The following is a 19,923-nucleotide window of genomic DNA, read 5'->3' on the forward strand; positions in this document are numbered from 1 at the left end:
ACGTATCTGTAAGGAATTTGCTTTCTTCGACTCCTAGGCTAGTCCTCTTGTTCAGAGGCTTTCAAGTAAACATGTAGTTGCTGAATAGCTCTCTTTGATTCACAAAAAGAAAAATGTCCTTTGCTTGCACCAGCGATCTTGAGTTACCAGAAGACTCCCGAAGGCTTTGTAAAATACATGCTTTGAATGCTTAAATAAAAAGATCTGATCACTGTAGTTCTTCTATATTCATACATACTGTTCCTCTCCCCAGTATGAGGGTGTCAGTTGTACATTGTGCGAGTGTGTCTGTCAATTGCTTACCAGAGGCTGGCTGTTGATGTTTGTGTTGAGGGGAAGAGGATAACATGATTCTGCACAACCTCATGGAAGGGACAGTAGTTTTAAACTCATATTTTTCTGCTGAAACATACCTTACGCTCAAAGATTTATTGACTTGCTATGAAGTGGAAGCTGCATTAACTCTTCCTTAGATGATTTAGAATGCCTATACCTTGTGAAGGGTTAAATGTACCGAAATAGCAGAAATCCTTGGAATTTTCAAGATTCTCAGTGTGCAAACCTGAAATGTTTTCTTAGGCATTCTGAACTATTTTCAAAGATTTTTTTTTAATGTTATTTGTTTTGTTTTCTGCCAATTTGAGAGTAGAAACTTATTTTAGTCTTTGACAGGATAAGAAGGCAAACCTTGATTTTTTTGGGGGGGCCTACAACAAGAGAGCAAACTATTTCTTAATTTGGTTTTGGCAAAGGTTTGTTATAGCAACTGCAGTAGTTTTTTTGCACTTTATGTGATCTACTTTTTTCTTACGTTCATTACAATTGTTCATCTGATTGTTTGGACCTTTGTTCTCATCTTTTTATCTTTTAGTAGGTTGAAGAATAGACTGATGTTTTACCTGATGTTGAGCTCAGAACTTAAAATGAGTTTTGCTGTTTCTTTTGTCTACCTTCTGAACAGTAGTCTTCTGACAGTGAATTTCTTATCAGACTTATCTCTGCTGTCTTCAAAATAGGCATTCCTGGTTTTTTTGATAACTGTTTTTTATTTAAATGGAACTGATAGAGTAGCAACTTTGGGCTGAATCCAGTTTATATGATGATCGGCTGATAAGAATGCACAGTTTTATCTTCCTTAACACCACTTCCAGATTTTTCAGGCTTTTGTGAGCAACTTTGAGGTCCTCGTGTTGCTCAAACGTTGAAACGTTCTTCTACTTATTGGTTTTCATTTATAATAGCAGTTCTGTTTATGGTCAATTCTACTCACTAGACCAAAAATGCAATTAAAAAAATTTTATAAGTTACGCTTATGATGCTTACAAGAGACTATCAGTAAAAATGTAGAGGTTTAGATCTGTCAGTGTCAGTCTAGGATTTCTTCTGTAGCATTTTGTTTTGGGTGTATTTTTGCTTTGTTTTTAATTTCCTCTGTTTTCATTTTGAACTTTTATTGAATGTATTTACAGTTCCTGTTCAACTTTAGATGCCATGGAAGTGTTTTTACATGGTATTGGTCTAGAACACATAATAGGATTATTGAAGGTAAGATATGATGTGTCTGCTATCTATAATTTCGTGAAACATACCATAAATGTCAAAATAAATTCTACATTCATTTAAGTAAATGTATTAAGTGAAATTTCACCTTTGAAGTGTAAAGGTCCACTGCAGTGGACTGGATTGCTTAATTTTGATTTTGAGCATAAGTCACAATGTGATATTTCTGAACTGGAGGACACTTGTTTTTCTTAGTTATATGGTGTCACTGTTTTTGTTTATGAAAACTGAAGTAAAGTGTATGTGAAAAAAAAATGAAAACACTATTTTCTTTTGAAACTGTTTTTGGTGACAGAAAATCCTTTAATTTATGTAGGACAGAGATGTATACTTATGGCAGCTTCTGACCATGCAAAAAGAAGAGATGATAAAGGTTAGTTTAAAAAAATTCGAAAATTGTTTTCTTCTTTTTCAGAAATGGTTTCAGTTGTTACCTTTATTAATACCTAACCATTATAAAAAGTCATCTTTAAAGACCTGCTCTCAAAATCTTTGACAAATTCTTCAATTTTTGTGTAAATGTAGACGACTGTTTTGTGTAATCTGACAGACCTGCCTTCAATTCTGTGAGGTGAATTCCCAGGTCGTCTTTGCCTACATCTGACTGTGGAGGTTCCCTCTGTTTCTTTGCTGTAATGAAGTGGGAGTTGGGGTGAGTGGGAAATAGTTCAATTTTGAATTTTAGTTACTGCTGCCACTGTTATGATGTGTGTTTTCCCTGAATGCAGATCAGTGCTAGGATAAGCAGCAGATAATCCTATGTATCCATTTTAAAGGTGGTCATTTTTTCTTTTTTTTTCTTTTTTTTTTTTTTTTAAGTTAAAAAAAAAAAAAATCTTTCTTGCAGCCTGCTGCATTTGGGAAGCTCAGTATTTCATATTTGTCCAGGAGAAATTGATACGTTTTTATAAAGTTTTAGTTTGTAATAGAAATAGGGCAGCTGCTTTTTCCTTAAACTCCTCACTGAAATTACTGCTCTGGAAGATGAAAGGTTTTGTTCACTTGAAGGAAGAGGCCAAAATGAAATTGTGCTATAGAGTCTCCTTGGTGCGGCACAGGTACTTCAGGCTGCAGCATTTTTCTGAGCAGTCTGTACCCGGTCCGGGTTACCAGAGAGGCCTTGTTCAGTTAGCTCCTTCAGACCTGCTACTCATGCTGTCTATGTACATCCTAAGTGTCAGCTTCTTTTCCCCTCTATTCTGGTTTGGATAACCAGTTGTTTTACCCTGGAACAGTGCCAGAACATTCGTGGTACCAAGGAGGCATGTATTCCAGCAGCAGCGATCAAAACGTAACTGCGGATATTGGTGTTCCTTCAGAGCTGATGTCGCTAGGCTGTCCTGCATGGAGATTTGTCTTGTCACCGAGCTAGCATTTTCAGTGTTTTGACAGAGCTCAGAAATACCTGTATTCTCAGAGGGTTCATGTATAGGGAGTTTTATCAATCAAGATTTTTTTTAAGAGTTGGCTTAGACATAAATATTACAAGGCATATCAGCACCTGTGTGGATCATAGCATCCCAGTGTGGGCTTTATTTGATTCCTTAAAGCCCCCCTTTACAGGGTTTCACTCTTAAGAGATTTTTGTGGCTTTCTCCTCATGACTGTGAACTGCTCTCTCCCATGTCTGCACTGAACTGCAAATCTGATGGAGTATGCATTAAAATTCACCACCTGTTTTGATGTAATCATTTTTATTTTGTTTTGTCCAGGGTGTGTTGGAGGAGGGGAGAGTATTATAGACTGAAATGGATAGCTGAGCCTTACTTAAAATACTTCAGCTTCACTGATGAGACAAAATACTTTTCACGCAAACTGATAACTTCTCTTTCAGTGTTCAGATGTGTTTGGAATTCCTTAATACAAAGGACAGTCTGGAATGATGCTTGGGCTGGCTGTTCTTGCTCAGGAAGACAACTTCTCTAGGAGCAGGATTCTTTTTTGCATCTTGTCTTGGCAACAGCAGAAAACAGTGCCTGGAAAATAAGTCATATTTTGTGCATGGACGTAAATTAATTAGTCTTCAAGTTGGAATTTAAAAAATAACATCGCACACCTGGCTTATTACCATTTCATAAGTTATCATCAATTCTTGATTATAGTTTTAGAGCTCTGCTAACAGTTTCTCCCCTTACTGCTGGTAGAAAAAAATTTAATCTGTTTTCTCATAACAGAGTTTAAAGTTTTTGGTGTGATGGCAGATCTTCCACTAACAGCCAGCTCTTTTAAATAGCCTGGATCTTATTACTGCAAAGATTAACGATGACTTCTGATGGATGCCTCTGAACCATGCTGCTTTTTATCCAAGGAGCTGGAGAAAAAATCCTGTCACTAACATGAGACACTTTCCTCCATCAAACTATATCGGGAAGATATTTTCTCTGTAAATATCTTTATCTGTATTCTACAACAGAGCCTAAACAATGACTCTTTCAAGTTGAAATCCTTGCATTCCTTCAAGTTATAAACTGCTCCATACTGAGACATGTCTGCTCAGTATACTGGGACAAGTCTATACAACATTTGGAGGTTTTTGTCTGCTTGTTCTTCTTGTGACACTTAGATTTTTTTTTTTTTTGATTTTTTTTTTTTTTTACTGGAGGAGAGGCATGTTTTTTTTGAGTATTTGTCTCATAAGGCAGTGCCGTGAGTACTTGATGTGTTTTGAACTGACAAAATTCCTGTCTCACTGTCTGTTAGCTTATTAGATGAGAAATTGGCATCCTCTTCAGATTAGAGAATGTGTAGTAAAAATTTGACACATCAAAATATAAGCCAGGAGTTTAACTTCATCATTGGAGAGTTATCTAGTCTGCATACTTCTGTATCACAGTGCCAAGACTCTCCTTCCTCTGACCACCTTCCCACACACAAAAAAACATTTTATACTTGGCAGAAAATAAAGTGAATAAAAAATAGTGACCATTTGGGCAACATGACAAAGAGTTCATATATAACCTCACTGGTATGTTATCTGAGAAGCGTGCCATCTTTCACTTGAGGCAATCTGTTACTCACCTTCTATTATTTCTGTCTGAAGGATGACAGAGAATGTTAATGCTGGTATGCAAGTTTTTAGCTTTTTTTTTTTTTTCATTTTACTTTATTCTTAAGTAAAAACAAAGTAAGTCTACGTACCTAAAATAAAAATCTGGACTATGTGTAGTCTGTTCTACAGATATAAGTAAATCCATATACAACACTTCTTTCTTAGACATATGGCCACTTAAAAAATAGTAGTTGCACTGTGTAGGCTGCAGAGTACAACTGAACAATTACTAGCCTAAAAGTTTTCTCATCCATGAGGAAGAAGAAGGGCTTCACAGACTGTTTACGTTCCATTCATACACGCGTCTTGTTCCATTTCATCATTGCATGAATGGTCAGATTGTGGCTAAATTTTCCTGTTCAGCATAAGTGGTCTGGAAAAGAAAATTGTCTGCTTTGGAAAGAGGTTTGGACTGGTCCTTTTCTTCTCAAGTTCTGCACCTAGTACTTTTCAATTCAAAAAGTGCTGTGCTAATGGTAGACTTTTGACAGTTTCTTTGACAGTTCTTTCTTCACAAGGCATATCTACAAGGTGTTGTGTGAGTGCTCAGTCAACTGATCTGTTCACAGAACGATGTAGTTATCTTTTATTTGTAGGAACCCAAATTAGAACATGTGTCTGCACTGATGAGAAAGGTATATCCTTATTTGCTTGTTCAAGGAACGAGAAGATGAATCAAAATCAGTTCCAATCGTAATAGTTCTCGCTTTGGCCAGATTTAATGTTCAGGAGTAACTCCTGCTCTGACCTTGGAAGAGTTCACTTGATTTTTCTAATTGTACTCAAATTTGCTGCTCACAGATCAGCTTACTACTGTGTCATGAGATGGCTGTTGTTAGATCTCACTTTGTTTTGTAAACAGTAAGAAAACATTAATTCATACTAGATAGTACAACAAAACTCTTGAAAAAATAAGGTTTTTGAAAGAGGTATGATACTTTGCAAGACAGGTTTCCCTAAACAGAGGAGAAATAAAATACATGTCCAAAAGCACATAAAAGCCTTCTTGTAATTTGGACTCTTTCTTTCTAATTTACAATTTGATGCAGACTTAGCTCAGGAAAAAAATAATGCAAACTATTAACACTGTATCACTGTTGTGATGATTAGTTGTTTCTTACTGTAAGATGGTTTAGATGATTCTGAATTAGTGAAGCATAAGATCCTAGCATGGGGGTGCTTATCAAAACTGCTGCTAATATTTTTTAATACCCAGATTTTTGAGTATCTGTGCAAGATCAGTTTGGCTCCTACTTGGTTCTTGTCTTATTTTCTGTTATTATCATGGTTTTTTTTTTAATTCTAATTTCCTTTGGAAATAACATACATAGTTGATTACTTAAATGTAACTTCTTTTGACTATTAATTATAAATTCATAAAATGAGCAGAACTGAACTGTTTTATGTTTAATACGTGTTAAAACTAAATCATATGTCTGAAATTACTTTTTGAATTTAGATAGGTATTACAAATCCTGTAGATCAACAGAAACTCCTAGATGCCATTAATGAGCTGCAAGTGGAAGACACAAGATTTAGAGACCTTTCTGAATTAGCAAATCTGGAAGTCAGGTAATAACCATGTTTCTATGGAAAGTAAACTGGAATGCAAACTATTTAAGGTAACTGCAATATTTTCTATAGCATGAAATTTAGATTCTCTGGCACCTCATCCTATGCATAAACATTCATGGGATGCCTGTTAGTGGATCGTGAGGAATGAAAGTAGGTGCATTTTATACAAAGAAAATTAAAAGCACAGCTTCCTGCTGTAGGAATCTTTTTATCAGTTATATTGCAATTCTTATGCCATTATTTTGGTCATCTTTGAGTGATGAATTCTTTATCTGTATCTCAGACCTGCACTGCTGTGCACGTTTCAATAGGTGTGTTTCTATCAAGCGACTTCTCTGGCTCCAATATTAACTTGTTCTTTAGTTATTCTGATAAGCTTGCTCTGTTTGCTTACCCATGCTTCAAGAGCATCACTGACACTTTCAAACTCTAAACAGTATGGCCTGTGTAATTCTCCATTGTGTCTGTAGACAAGACAGATTTTTAGTACTGCTATCAAATATGAGAGTAAAATGCAATTAAAAAGTAGGAGGCAGAGGTGTATATTATTTCTGCATATGGGTTTAATTTTCAACTGATTAATTAATTAACTACCTGTCTGTGTCCATCTAATTCATGTAGATTTCTGGATTCCTTGTTTTTCTAGAGTATTATTAAATTTTACCTGTCTCCTAGGTGCTCATAGAGCAGTTCCTGTGTCTGCCACAAAAAGAAGAGTGTAGTAAGGGTAGAGGTGTCTTAAGATTTCTTAAACCTCTTATCCTTCTGTTTTGTTGTGTGAATGTTTTATCTAGAAGAGAGCTGTGGATTTGGATTTAGATTCTGTGTTCATATCTTCTTTCATGTTAATTTCCAGAGCCATAGAATTGTTTCTGAAGTGTGAGACCACTTGGATACTTAGAAAACAGACCTCAGCACAGAACTGTGGTTTGCCTTTCAGAAGCCTTTGTTAGCTGTACTATCTTTGTTCAGCTTGGGTCAGACTGCTCTGTTTAGTAGATATTGCACCATCCCCATGCTGTAGCTGCCTCACGAGTTAGGCTCTGTGTGCTAGATTTCTCTCTTCCTACTCATCACCAGTTGCGTGGCATTATCATCTTCATTGCACAGGACTTGTGACAAACTCCTCCTCGTATCTGATCTGTTCATTACATAATTTTCTTCTATCTAGAAAAGTGAGTGCAGTTCCTCTTTAAAGTGTGTGTATAGGAAAGTGCTTGAAGCCCACATCTTGTGTCTTGAGTAGTGGCTTGACAGTTTTCTTAGCTATTTCTTCCTTCTCCAGAACTCTGGAGAGACCTGTCTGCCTTATGTGGAGGCTAAACTTGACATTGTATTGTAAGTTGGACTGAAGAATGTGCTAGGGTTCAAGTGCTTTCTGTATATGTCGCCATCCATCCTCTGGAGGCAGCTGAATCACGGTGACACTGTGCTTTAGCCCTCATGTTGTGGTTCTGTCTACTGCATTCTCCACTCCTGTTTAATCACTCTTAAATATACTGATTGCTTCTGACGCTAGCACTCTGCCTGTTTCTGTAACCATTACTGTGTTCATACAAAAAAGTCTTTGCAGGCTTTTTGAGTTAGATTTTTGTGCCGTGATACCAAGTTTGAACTGTGGGATGAGAGGACGCGTAAGGCTCTTGAAATGGGAAACACTTGAAAGATTAAGATGAGCTGGGAGAGCCAGGTGTTCATGTTTTATTGCAGGACTTTGGTACTGCCTACTTGTCTCTGAGATTTCTCTGTCAAAGCAATCACTTACTTCCGAAAGAGAATTAAGGTGCAAACTAGCACGTGTGCTACAAGACCAGAGAGCTAAAGTTCTGGCATGCGAGAGGGTACAAAGCATCATAACATCCATATTTTCTGGCAGCACCTGGGTTTTTCCTGTTAAAATGGAGGCTTTGCTGTTGAGCTGAAAAAGCAGACTGGTCATCTGGGTTCCTGTGTCCAAGTTAGGCACTTTTGGAAAATGATTTTGATTCTTCATCAAGGAATCATTCGTTTCAGTTTAAGACGACCAGTTCAAGCTTCACACGTTGTTTTATGTTAGAAATGTATGCTTTTTTACATTGGCCAATAGCAAGTGGTGTTTAGTTTACACGCTCAAGCAGGACAGCTAAAAAAGATCAAATGGGAAATAAGTGGAATAATAGAAAAAAATAGTTCAGGGCGTGTATGAGGAGCAGGGAGTGGAAGCAAACACTCAGGTACAGTCTTACACACCAGTAACATGATCATCCTATAGAATTCTAAGTACCACACAAAATACCACACACAAAAAATCTTGAAACCTATATAGATCACAAAACCAGTAAGTAATTGAAGACTTAAATACAAAAAAATATGACAGCACTTCAGTTCAGGCGAGTACTGCATAGCTTTCTAAAAAATGGCTTGACATGTATTTCAGGAATCTGACCTTGAGACTAAAATCATACTCTGTTTACCTGCTCTTATATAAAGATTTTACTTGCCATTTGTTCAAAGTCATTCTGTGAGAAGGAAGATCAGTCATTAAGTCATAAAAAAACTAACATAGTAGAAAATGTTGAACTGATTGATTATAAACTCGCAGATTGTCCAGCAGCGTTTAGCCACTGATATTTTGACAGCCATTAATTCTTTTAAAAAGTGATGAGTTTTTTGAAAATGTTATTTTTGTTTCCAGATATTTCCAAATGGAAACAACATCACTGCAGCAGATAGTTCTTAAATATATTTTCATGGAATTTCTATTTGTATAATAAAGAAGTATGAGGCGTAATGTTGGAAAAATATTTACAGTGCTTTACTGTAGGAGTTCTAGAACCATTCTCAACAAAAATAATTCCTTTTCTGACAAGACAGAAGGTGCCATAACTGATTCTATCTTGCTAATAAGTTGTCTTTCTAAGTAGAAGAAAGTTCTCATGAGTGACTCAGTTGAAGTAACACGGGAGAAACTTCTTACCTCTAGATGTGATTAGTTTGCTTAGTGTTGGTTTTAAATATAATTGTTATATTGTTCTGAAATCAATAGTAATTTAATATATAAAAATAGTAGGCTTTCTCATTTCCAATTCTTCATGTCAGACTCTGAACAATCTTGGTTTTCAGTCTTCAGCACCCCTGTTGATGCTTCTGTTTGAAGTGGTGAGGTCTTGGTTGTTGGGCACTGTTGCAGATCACAGACATTCTGAGCAGCAGTGGAGACTTTGCTCGCAATCGTCTTACACCAGAATTGAATGATGCATTAAAAGCTCATTCTTGAAATCCCGATTGATTTATATGATGTAGGAAAAGATTTACATTTACAGGGTGTGTTTTCAAAATTATTGAATGCTTTATGTTATCTTAATTTTCTGTGGTTTTTTTTATACTGGATTACTGTGTTTGTGAAGCATTACATCTTTTCATTTTTCTCTGCCTGAACTTGCTGTACTGTCATTATGCAGACTGATTAGGTGGTGAATTCGCAGGAGCTGGATTTGATGTTTGCATCTTCCACTAAGAAAAACTAGAAGATTGGAACTTGGTGCTGAGGTTTAGGTGCAGAGTAGACTGTTCACAGGGCTGGCAGAATGTTTGGCTCTGCTTTGGAAGATGAGATCCAGAACAAAGGAACAGCTGCTTAAAGTGGAGATACTTTCAACAAATATAAAATGAAAATTTTAGGAAATAAATTATTCTAAAACAAGTTATAAAAAAAAAGTGCAGTCCTAGCTGTGGATGATGCCCTGTGAGAACTTTGTTCTGGTTTTGTTGACACACTTCTTTCCTGATGGAGAGTCGTTCCTTAAGAGTTGAGTCTCCAGTCTTGCTTGTTTCTGCTTATCTGGATACTACAGTATATCAGGCCCCAAATTTTTAGCTGTTTTTAGGAAGTGTTTTGCCAAGCAGGTCAGTATTGATTGGAGTTGTCATGACGTGCGTTGTCATGGGAAGAAGTTGAAAGCTGAATGAAAAGACTCTGTGAGCCAAATCCAGCCTCTTTTTAAGCACCTGCACCACGCAGGTTTGTGGCTTAGTTTAGGTGCTTGGCACGTTGGGTTTAGACCTTTTTGCCATTGGAGGAGGCATGCAGGTAAGAGGGTGTGAGTGTGTTGAATTTGGATTCAGTAGCAGATGGCAGTAGGTAGAAGAGGAGCATTGCACTTTGAATCCGTTTACACAGATTCTCCAGTAAATGTAATGAGGTTCTGTGACAGGGCAACATCCACTTGAAATAGTCTTTTATGTTGGTCCTGATGTTATTCACCTGGATGGCTTATAGCTTGCTCTAAAAACTTAGCATTGAAATTAAGTCTATTAAGTTTCTGTATCCTTTCCTCCAATTTTTGGAGACTGATTTTCAGAGTTATCTTCCTGCTTATATTTGAGTGTATTGACTTTACATTTCCTTCATAGTAGATAACATCAGATATTTTAGACTTTAAGGCAAGCATTTCCACATCTTAGGCCCAAGAGAGTATTATCAGATTCTTCACTGTTCAGCTGTGCTGGAGACAGAATGCCTGTAGGCTAGCCATTTCAGTCCCAGCTCCAAAGTACAAACCAGGATTATTTTTTTTCCCACCTCAAAAATACAAGCTTCAGTCATAAGTTCCGCTATATCAGTATGAAGTTGACTCAGTTGTCTGTTCCTGGTATTGCAAGACTGTGATCTCTGTGCTCACATGCACAGGAATAATGGTTATTATGCATAATGTCGTACAAAACACCACTTGTAGTGGGTAGTGAGATGTTTTCGTTGATAAAAATAGGATTGAAAATGAGAAGTAGAAGTGGAGGTTAACAGCATGTTTCCAAAATGCTTTAGGATGATAGTTTTTCAGCTCTATGTGTAGCTAAATATTCTGAGTAGCATAACAGTTTGTTGCCCTACCAGAATGGGAGGGAGGAGCTGGAGGAGATGAGAAGGAGCATTGGTGTGGACAATCAAAGTGTGCAGCTTGCTAAGATGTTACATGTTAGTGTTTAACTACCCTCTTAAACAGACTGGGTTTTTTACTGTAGTGAAATTGCATGTCTGATTCACTCACTAGCCAGTGTTGAAAATGCATAGATGATACTTAGCTTGCAGGAAGACATAACGTTTTACAAATAATGGCATATGGTTTTATTTTGGTAGTGGAGATGAATGCCTCAAGTTTCTTCAGAAGTTAAATAAAGAGTGTAGCAACCTGACTGTTCCTGTGCAGACCATAAATAAACACTTCCTCGAAAATTCTCACAAGGTATTCAACAAAAGGGGAAAAATGATTTAGAGTTTGGGGGAATAGCATTGTCCTACCTTTGTAAAATGACAAATGTGTATGCTAATCAACTGTCTTGATTACTTTTAGTTATATAGAACTGTCCAATGTTCTATCTCTAACGCATGGGGCTTTTTTGGAAAATTTGTTTCAAAAAGTTAAATCTAAATATAAATCTGCTTTTCAGTGTTTCTGCTGTTGATTCAAGTGATTCAAGTGACAAGTTTCCAGAAAGGCTTAAAGAGGATAGTAGATCAGTGTCGTGTATAAATCATGCAATGAAAACCTGACAGAAATGAAGTTATAAACTTTTTCTGACAGTGCCTTTTTTGCTACATCAACTCGTATTAAGTTATGATGTACAGTCATTGTGGCAAATAACTCTTTGACTCCTGACAGATGGTACTGCGGTGGGCACCAACCGAAAGATATATTGAAGTTTGCAGAGACTTGATTTGCAATGTTGAAAAGTTGGGAGAAGAAGTTAAGAGGCTGAACGAACTTGTGGCAAAGGTGGGTGTGAGGAGTGAAGCTATTTCTTACTGTACATAAGTTTCTGTGTGCGGTATTGAAAGTGATGTTCATTGGTGAGATGTCTGATACCTTTTTCTACCAGCTGCAATCTGAACATTGCAACTCCCACTCCCCAGTCTGGCTTTCCACCTTTCCGTAACAAAGTGAAATAATCTGAAGTATTCTAAAACTGTGGAGTGTCTCCAAAGGGAGGTGTAGTCCATCTTTTTATCACAGGAAGTAATTGAGTGGGAAATGCGCCTGTGCACTTGGACTGCCACTGTGGCATAAATGCCACTCAGAATACTTCTTAATTAAGGAATCTTTTGTTTGGAATTATTGACTCTCAAGGAAGATAGTACAGTTTTATGGATTGAATCAGAGGCATCCCAGATAACTTCACAGAGTGACAAAAGAAGAGGGTGGGAGAGGTCAAGGCTAGATGTTAGCACCACATCAGTCTTTCTCAGACCAACACAATGATATGCTCTTGTCAGATGGGGTCATTTTAAGTAATAGGCTAGTAAAATGAATGGCTGCTGGAATAGAGTAAATGGAGCATCAGTGTCAGAAAGGAATCTGTTACTAAATGAAGCCATGTGGAACTCAGACTTTGAGTATAAAGCTTCTAATGCAGTTTCCTGTAGTTTAAGTAAATCTAACATAGTGTAACAGCCTTCTCCTAATAAATCACTTAACACCAAATATATTTAAGAGGTTGCAATGAAGAACTTCTAGCTGTTTGTGTTCCTTAGTTTGCATATGCAGAAGTCAACTGCATGTATGTATCTGCCTGCTGTGGGTGCAGGCCAGTTGTAAGGGAGTGGGGTGAGCCTAAGTTTAGGTGCTACTTGCACTTACTCTCATACATACTTAAGATTCTGTAGCTGCCAAGATGTAGCATAGTGGCTCTGTACCTTCTGTTAAAAAGACAACAAACATTAGCCTTCCAGTTATTTCAAAAATCTAATTCCTGTTCTATTAAAATACTGTAGCGTGTTATTTATTCCACTGATGAGGACTTCAATCCAAAGCATTTTGGTATTTCTTAATTTATGATGGACCGCTTCAGAATCACTGGAGAGCTCTGAAACATTTATTATGAAAACTGTGAATTTAAATGAAACTGTGAAACCTCTTGTATAGCAATGTGCTAATTCCCTTTATCTAAATCTTTGGTAGTAACAGAGCTGCTCTGTTAGTAATATTTTACTGTATCAGCCCCTGAGTCAGAGACAGATGTTGGTGGGATGGCAGTAGAGGTTGAACCTTCCCACCAGTATCCCATTACATTTGTTGCCATGTGACAGATGGCAGCAGAGGGGCAGTCTGACAGAATGGCATCTGACATAGAAGGGCACATGAAGCAAAGTTGTGTCACTGAATTCCTCCATGTGGGGAAAAATGGAACCCACTGATGTTCATTGTTGCTTGTTGAGTGTTCATGGACACCAAACAGCAGATGTGAGCACAGTGAGGCAGTGCATTTCAACAGTGGTGACTGTGGCACTGGGCCACCTCCACTGGTGTGGATAGTTAGGAGTGCAGCATAGAGACTCTTGTTCATTTCTGGTGAAAATGCACAGCTACTGGCAGTGATTAAGTTGAAAAATAGTGTTTTGTAGCTGGGAATTTGCTCTATCAAGTATTGTTACCGTGCTCTTTGTTGCTTTTGGAGTTTCCGTGGAAGTAAATAAGAGGCATTACTTTTAAAATGATGTACATACACTTGCTGAGCTTAGTCATAACAGTACTTCTTTGCAATGCGTGTTAAGTGCATGACATGCAATTTTTGTAAGTGATGTTTAAAGTGGGATGGCCTGCCAAGCATTATGAAGTAAGGGAGGGAAGCAGGACAGCCCTGCTGCACTTCATGGCAAGGCTCCACTCAACTTCAGTAGATATTTGGGCAGGCATTTGTGAGATACTTCTCCTGTCACTTCAATTTTAAAAAGTCTTGAAAGCTCGGTCTGTGTTACATATTTAACTTTCTGTTTCAATAAACAGTTATTCTTGTAATTAAATTGAAAAAAAATATTTTAGTAACAAAAAAAAAGGTTTAAATATTGGATGATTAAAGCTTAAGTGTTTTGGTATTGGATTTTTTTAGCACATGTTGGCAGTATGTTTCACTCCAGAGGAATTCAGTTTGTAAATGATTTTTGTTTTCTATAATGTGTTACATAAAGAGCCACTGAGCATCAGATAAAATAAAGGTTTGTGCATATTTATTTCCACTGAATTAAGGCGCAGGTAATTAAGGCAGTTAGAAAGGGGCACTTCAGACCTGAGAATCCAGAGTTACACTTTATCACACACTTCAGAAACCTTCACGCTAACCTTTTCTGTTGTGTTTTTTTCATGATTTAACATCTGCCTCAGAAAGAAGAGCAGAGGAGTGACCTCAGCCTAGTGGTGTTTCCAGAAAAATCACTCACCTTGGAAAAAAGATTGGTAAAAATGGGAGCAGTAACGTTGCTTGGGTTTGGCTTTTTCTTTATTATAACTAAGTTAGCGGTAAAGAAAAGCTGACTCTTTCAGTTCTGTGAATAACTTGTGCTCAGTGTATGTAGCAGAGCTGAATTCACGTGAAAATTTGTGTAGTTTCATCATATCTGTCACATCTACGTTTGGTTCTTACATTGATCTAGCTGTAAAATGATTGAACAAAATCTGTTTGCATTAACGTATCTTAATGCTTTAGATTCAAAGTTATTTCTGGTATAGACTATAAGTACAAAATCTTATCAGAGCTGTGGGTTTTTTTGTTGTTTTTTTTTTTTTTGCCCTAAAGTTACAGTTATTACTTAATGATCACAAGTTTTTGTTTTAACTGTGGTTATAACAACTGTTACCTGTTCAGCTGTTGTTCACATAGGTAAGCGTAAGCAAGCAATGCTGTTGTTTATTTTGGATGCTTGTAAATAAATTGGCAATGCAGGCGTGCTTTGCTTTGTTTCTTTTTTTAAACATTAAGTATCGTGTGATTTTTATGTTGAAGAAGTTCTTTTCTCAGGCATAGATTCTTATCAAAAACTTTATGGTGAGGTATATTTGTCACAGCCACAGGACTGCAGATACCCTGTCTGAAAGTCATTTCCCACTGAACTGTGCTATTCACATTATGCCTGAGATATATTTCCTCAGGTCTGCTTGTATCAGTTTTATCACTACAAAAGATTGTAAGGATACTAACAGGATTTATAGCAATTGTTTGCTATAGGAATGCAGGCAACTTAGAAGGAATATTAGTGTTTCTTGATCTGGACTTTCACTACAGTAGCTTCATGTTAATTTTCCTCTTAAGGTTTTCATCACTTAGAGGTGTTTGTAATTCTGCAGCAAAACTTTAATATCTGTTTTTACAGCCAGTTTCCACACTGAGTGTGTTGCAAAAAGAAAAGAAAAAGGGAATTGCTTTAAGTCATCTACAAAAACCACATTTTTGTAGACTTCAGTGAATGTCTGTAAAAGTGCTGCATGTTTGTGATGGGATGTTCTTCAGTCAAAACAGAAGCAGTCTGAAAAACCATCATTAGACTCAGTGGGTGTGCCTTGCTTTAGCATGCTCTGCTCCCAGAGATGTGTGCAGTCATCATCTTGAATGCTCCCTCTGGAGAATAGTAATGAGAAGGTAAAAACCCAGTGCTGCTACAGGCAGTTACTGCTGTCACAGTTGTTTCCTGCTTTTGATTTGAGAAAACTACCTTGGGTGTTAGTATGTTTCCTTGCTATTGTAATTGTGTTACATGTCAGAAGCTTGTTCACATTGTCTTTGCAAGGTGTAGGTTATGCAAGTGGAATTATTTCAGCCACTCACATGGTGTGTGTGGTACAGCCCTTGGAGAGGATTCTGATTCTTAGCTTTGGTGCTCCTCACTTCTCCACTTCAGTGAAGATTTGCGAGTAGCTGCCACTCCAGAGATGCATTTCCTGCCTCTGGTACATTTTGCCATCGGAGACAGTAATGAAAATGATTTTTTTTCATGCAAGTCTGAAAAAATTATCCACTTGTATGCAGGCCTTTGAAGCTGACCTTGCAGGAAGCTGCTCCAGAAAATAGATTTATCAGCATTTAACTGAATTATAATAACGTGAACGGTGTCGTCAGTGTAAATTTACCTATGCTGGGGCTAGGGAGGGAGAGAATAATACATAATATTCATTGATAAATGTTTTCTAGTTTGAGAGTTACAATAAAATAATCTGTGCAGAAATGAGTCATGGGTCTGAATGTTGTACTGAACTCCTAAATGCATGAAGTCAGGAGAAAGATGATAGCTTAAATTCCAGACGTCTTCATTTTACTACTACACTTCTGTGCGTGCCATTTCATTATTTGGTTCTGTCAGTTCATGTCATGAATCTAAAACTGAAAGAAGGAGAAGACAGCTTTTTTTTTTTTTTTTCTTTCTGTTAGGTTGTAAAAAAAAAAAAAAATCTCTTTTTAAATGATTTCTGTTTTGTTTTAGAGTGACTTGAATCGACCGCTTCATTGATGAAGTGGGTTGTGCATTTCTCCAGTAATCTAAGCTGCATTTGAGAGAAGCTGCTCTTGTTAAGATGTCCTAAACATTGCTTATTTTATGTGTTTATCATCAAATTGTGACACTTCCATGTAGACAACTTCCAGGATAAATACAGGCTTTGTGTCGTCAGCATCTTTGCTGTGTTGTAGTGTTCAAGGACATCATTCAGAGTGGCATAAATCACACATGAGAAGTGAAGATCTTGGACTAAGCGGTTTGATCTGTGTCTCATTTCATTGGTCAGGAGTGAATTGTGCTGGGTGAGTAGGATACGTGAAGAGCCAAATAAGTAAGGTTTATTCTAACTCAACCATTAAAGAGAAGGGGGGAAAAAAAAGTGTATTTTCTCCAGATTCCAGACTCGGGCTTAAACAATGAATTTCAAAGTCTTTTATTCACTTTCATGTTGTTCCAGTGCCTTTTTCAAATTCCTTGTTTGAGAGGGTATCACAGTATGGTTGAGATAGGGCAGGAAACAAAGAGATTACTGCAAAATCTGGCCCCTAAACCATGCTGTCCAAATTGAATCCCCCAGCCAGCACCGGGGTGAGGCAGCCTTTAGATGGAAATAACCCTGCTGAGAGGCCTTCTTCTTTAAGTCATCACATTAAAGTCATTATCCTGGAATAGTAATGGTACAGTGATTTGCACATCTATGAGGGGATGGGAGGAAAATGCTAAAGAGCTTTGCATACATTAGGCAGGTAAGCCTCCCAGCCCTGGGAAGGGTTATTTTCCTCTTACAGTAGTGCAAATGGAGAAGCAGGAGGATTGAGCCGGTTGTAGTTGGGGCCAAGCCCTATAGATACAGAGTTGCTTAAAGATGCAGTGAGGTACCTACTTGGCTGTGCCATGTGTTGGATATCTAACTGCTCTGAATGCTGGTGAACATCAAGGCAATGGTCTTTTCTGCATCTGTGGGCAGTTATGTAAAATGTAGGGCCCTGGGTGAGCCTGTAGAAGGGGCCTAAAGAATTCTACTTCTCATTTACCTTGTTCATCGTGGAGTAGGATGTGAACAAGAGATTTTCTGTCTCTGGGATTTGGGTTTTTCTCTGCTCTTTGACTTGTGGAGTACTTAGCCTGTACTAAGGCATAACCATTTTTTCCTGATTGTTTCTAGTTGCAAAGAGTAGACAGTAAGTTTAGGTATGTGCATTCTTAAATGGGAAATGAATGGGCTTCTTTAATCACATTCTCTGTTCACTTGGAGAAATGCTGCATTCATTTGGTTGCGTTTTTTTCCTTTTTCCTTGTCCAGCTGCCTTGTTACGGACAAAATGTAAACGTGAGCTGTGTGGTTTGCTCCTTCTCCTCTTGCTTTCTTTGAGTCTCTCCCAGCATTCCCCAGAGCTGTTAGTTTCTGCTAAAAATTCCATTTGGAAATGACATTGCCTATCCTGGGAAATTTCTACTTACCAGAGCTCTGGATTTTATATACCAGGACTTACGAGTGTTAAGGTATGAGATGGATGAAGTAGTACTGGCATCGGGCGAATAATAGGGTGTTTGTCCTTAACAGCTCTAATAACTGCTAAATTATTTTCATTTCTTATCCTGACACAAACATTGCAGTTCACATAACATGGAGCCCAGGTCCTCACAAATGAGACTTGGGGGCTCCCTCTGAGGGACTTTGAGTTCTGAGATGTGTCCCTGGCTGTGGTTTGTGTGGAAAGATGACCACTTAAGGATTTGGGAGTTGATTTTAAGTATTCTTCCCAGATGAGCTTTCCAAGCCTCCAGAATTTCTGAAAACAGTCTCCATGAATGTAGTAGTACAGGTTTAACTACATTATTTTCACTGTTTTGCTGAAAAACTTCAGCCCCATAAGGTATGTGCTGATGAAGCTGGGCTTTTGGTGTTGCCACTTGCATAGCGCGTGGCATAATCTCTTGTCTGGATGAGTAATGGTGTGGGTATGGCACCGTGAGGATGCTGAGGGCTCAGGGTAGTGAGTTGAGGGGAGGCTGAGGAAGCTGAGGCTGCAGAAGCCGGGGAGGGGGATGTCTGTGTGTGCGGGTACCTGATGGCAGCAGTGTCCTACTGCTGTCGGTTGGGATCTGAGAGCAAAGAAGCTGTTGATTGAGGAGGGTGCCTCGGAAAAGCCCAGTGAGTCATCTGCTGGCTGCAGCTCCAGAGGGGGCCATGGGGCTTGCAGCCTCAGGTCCCAAATCCTGCTGGGATCTGCTGTCTTGTCCCCACCTTCTCCTTCTGTTACTGAACCAAGGTGCGTGCTCCTTCAACACCAGAAACTGAAGTTGGCTGAAAATTGAGGTATTTCTTTAGGCACATTGACAGTGCTTTGCTGAATGGATTTGCCTACTCTTCTGTTGCCGTGAGGCCCTGGCACAGCTCCATGGGCACACAGTTCCTGTGCAGCCGTTCTGCTGTGGGGCTGTCCCTGTGCTGGGCTGGACCTGCCCCTATCCTGCTGCTGCAGCCCAAAGCCCTGAAAGCCCTTCTGTGCGGTTGGGTGGTTGGGTTGTTGCTGGTTTTGTTTGGGGTTTGTTGTTTAAGTTAAGAGAAGCAGGTGGACGTTCTCACATCTTGACAGCCATTGCTTAAGCATTTTCCTGCTGCAGCACCCAGGACTTTCCCCTGGCCGTGGTCTCATTTTGGGTGCCAGCCTGAGGCCTGATGGCACGGACTGCAGCTGTGTCCTCTGTGCCTGAGGAGTTCAGTTTGGGACCCTTCACTGCAAGAAAGACATTGAGGCCCTGGAGTGTGTCCAGAGAAGGGCAACAAAGTTCTGAAGGGTCTTACGGGAAGCAGATGAGGGAACTGGGGCTGTTTACACTGCAGGAGTCTCAGGGGAGACCTTATTGCTCTCTACAACTGCCTGAAAGGAGGTTGCAGTGAGGTGGGGGTCGGTCTCTTCTCCCAGGTAACAGATAGTACAAGAGGCCTTAAGTTGCATCAGGGGAGATTCAGGGTGATTTCTTTCTGAGATTAAGAAAAATCTCAGAAAGAGTGGTGAAGTATTGGACCAGGCTGCCAAGGAGGTAGTGGAGTCACCGCCCTGCTGATGCTCAAGAAACATGGAGCTGTGGCACAGAGGAATGTAGTTTATCGGGCATGGTGGCAATGGGCTGATGGATGGACTGGATGACTTTAGTGGCCTTTTCCAACCTTTATGATTCTATGAATCAAGGACTGGGTCCCAGTGGAACTGCTGGGTTTTCTTTTCCAGGATTTTCCCCTGGGACTGACAGCCAAAAGGAGAGCGATGCTCTGACTGCAGCCATCCCAAACCCTAAGGGCTGAGCCTGAACCAGGGCATTTCTCTTTTAATGACGTTTTGCAGTGTTGGTTTTTGTGTCTGCTTTCCCGTATCTGACCTGTGTAGCTGACGGTGACAGAGGTGCACGCAGGGCTGGCGCAGGAGCGGCGCGCACGCGAAGACTCGGAGGGCGGTGTGTGCGGCTCAGGCTCCGTCCCTGCCCGCGGGTGGCG

General features: G+C 38.9%; 1 protein-coding gene across 1 annotated transcript in view; it reads left to right on the plus strand.

Annotated features, from left to right (window-relative positions):
* The window catches only part of ASZ1 (ankyrin repeat, SAM and basic leucine zipper domain containing 1), a 36,993-nt gene extending 22,274 nt beyond the window's left edge, over nt 1-14,719 (plus strand). The window contains exons 8-13 of the mRNA XM_042872793.1: nt 1,470-1,545; nt 1,877-1,933; nt 6,069-6,181; nt 11,301-11,406; nt 11,824-11,937; nt 14,320-14,719. Coding sequence (XP_042728727.1) covers nt 1,470-1,545; nt 1,877-1,933; nt 6,069-6,181; nt 11,301-11,406; nt 11,824-11,937; nt 14,320-14,469 — 616 coding nt within the window. The 3' untranslated portion in view covers nt 14,470-14,719. The remainder of the gene's footprint in view (nt 1-1,469; nt 1,546-1,876; nt 1,934-6,068; nt 6,182-11,300; nt 11,407-11,823; nt 11,938-14,319) is intronic.
* Nucleotides 14,720-19,923: the final 5,204 nt, after the last annotated feature.

The sequence above is a fragment of the Lagopus leucura genome, unplaced genomic scaffold, assembly GCF_019238085.1.
Source record: "Lagopus leucura isolate 7727_CA_CO unplaced genomic scaffold, USGS_WTPT01 Super-Scaffold_100008, whole genome shotgun sequence".
Classification (NCBI taxonomy): Eukaryota; Metazoa; Chordata; class Aves; order Galliformes; family Phasianidae; genus Lagopus; species Lagopus leucura.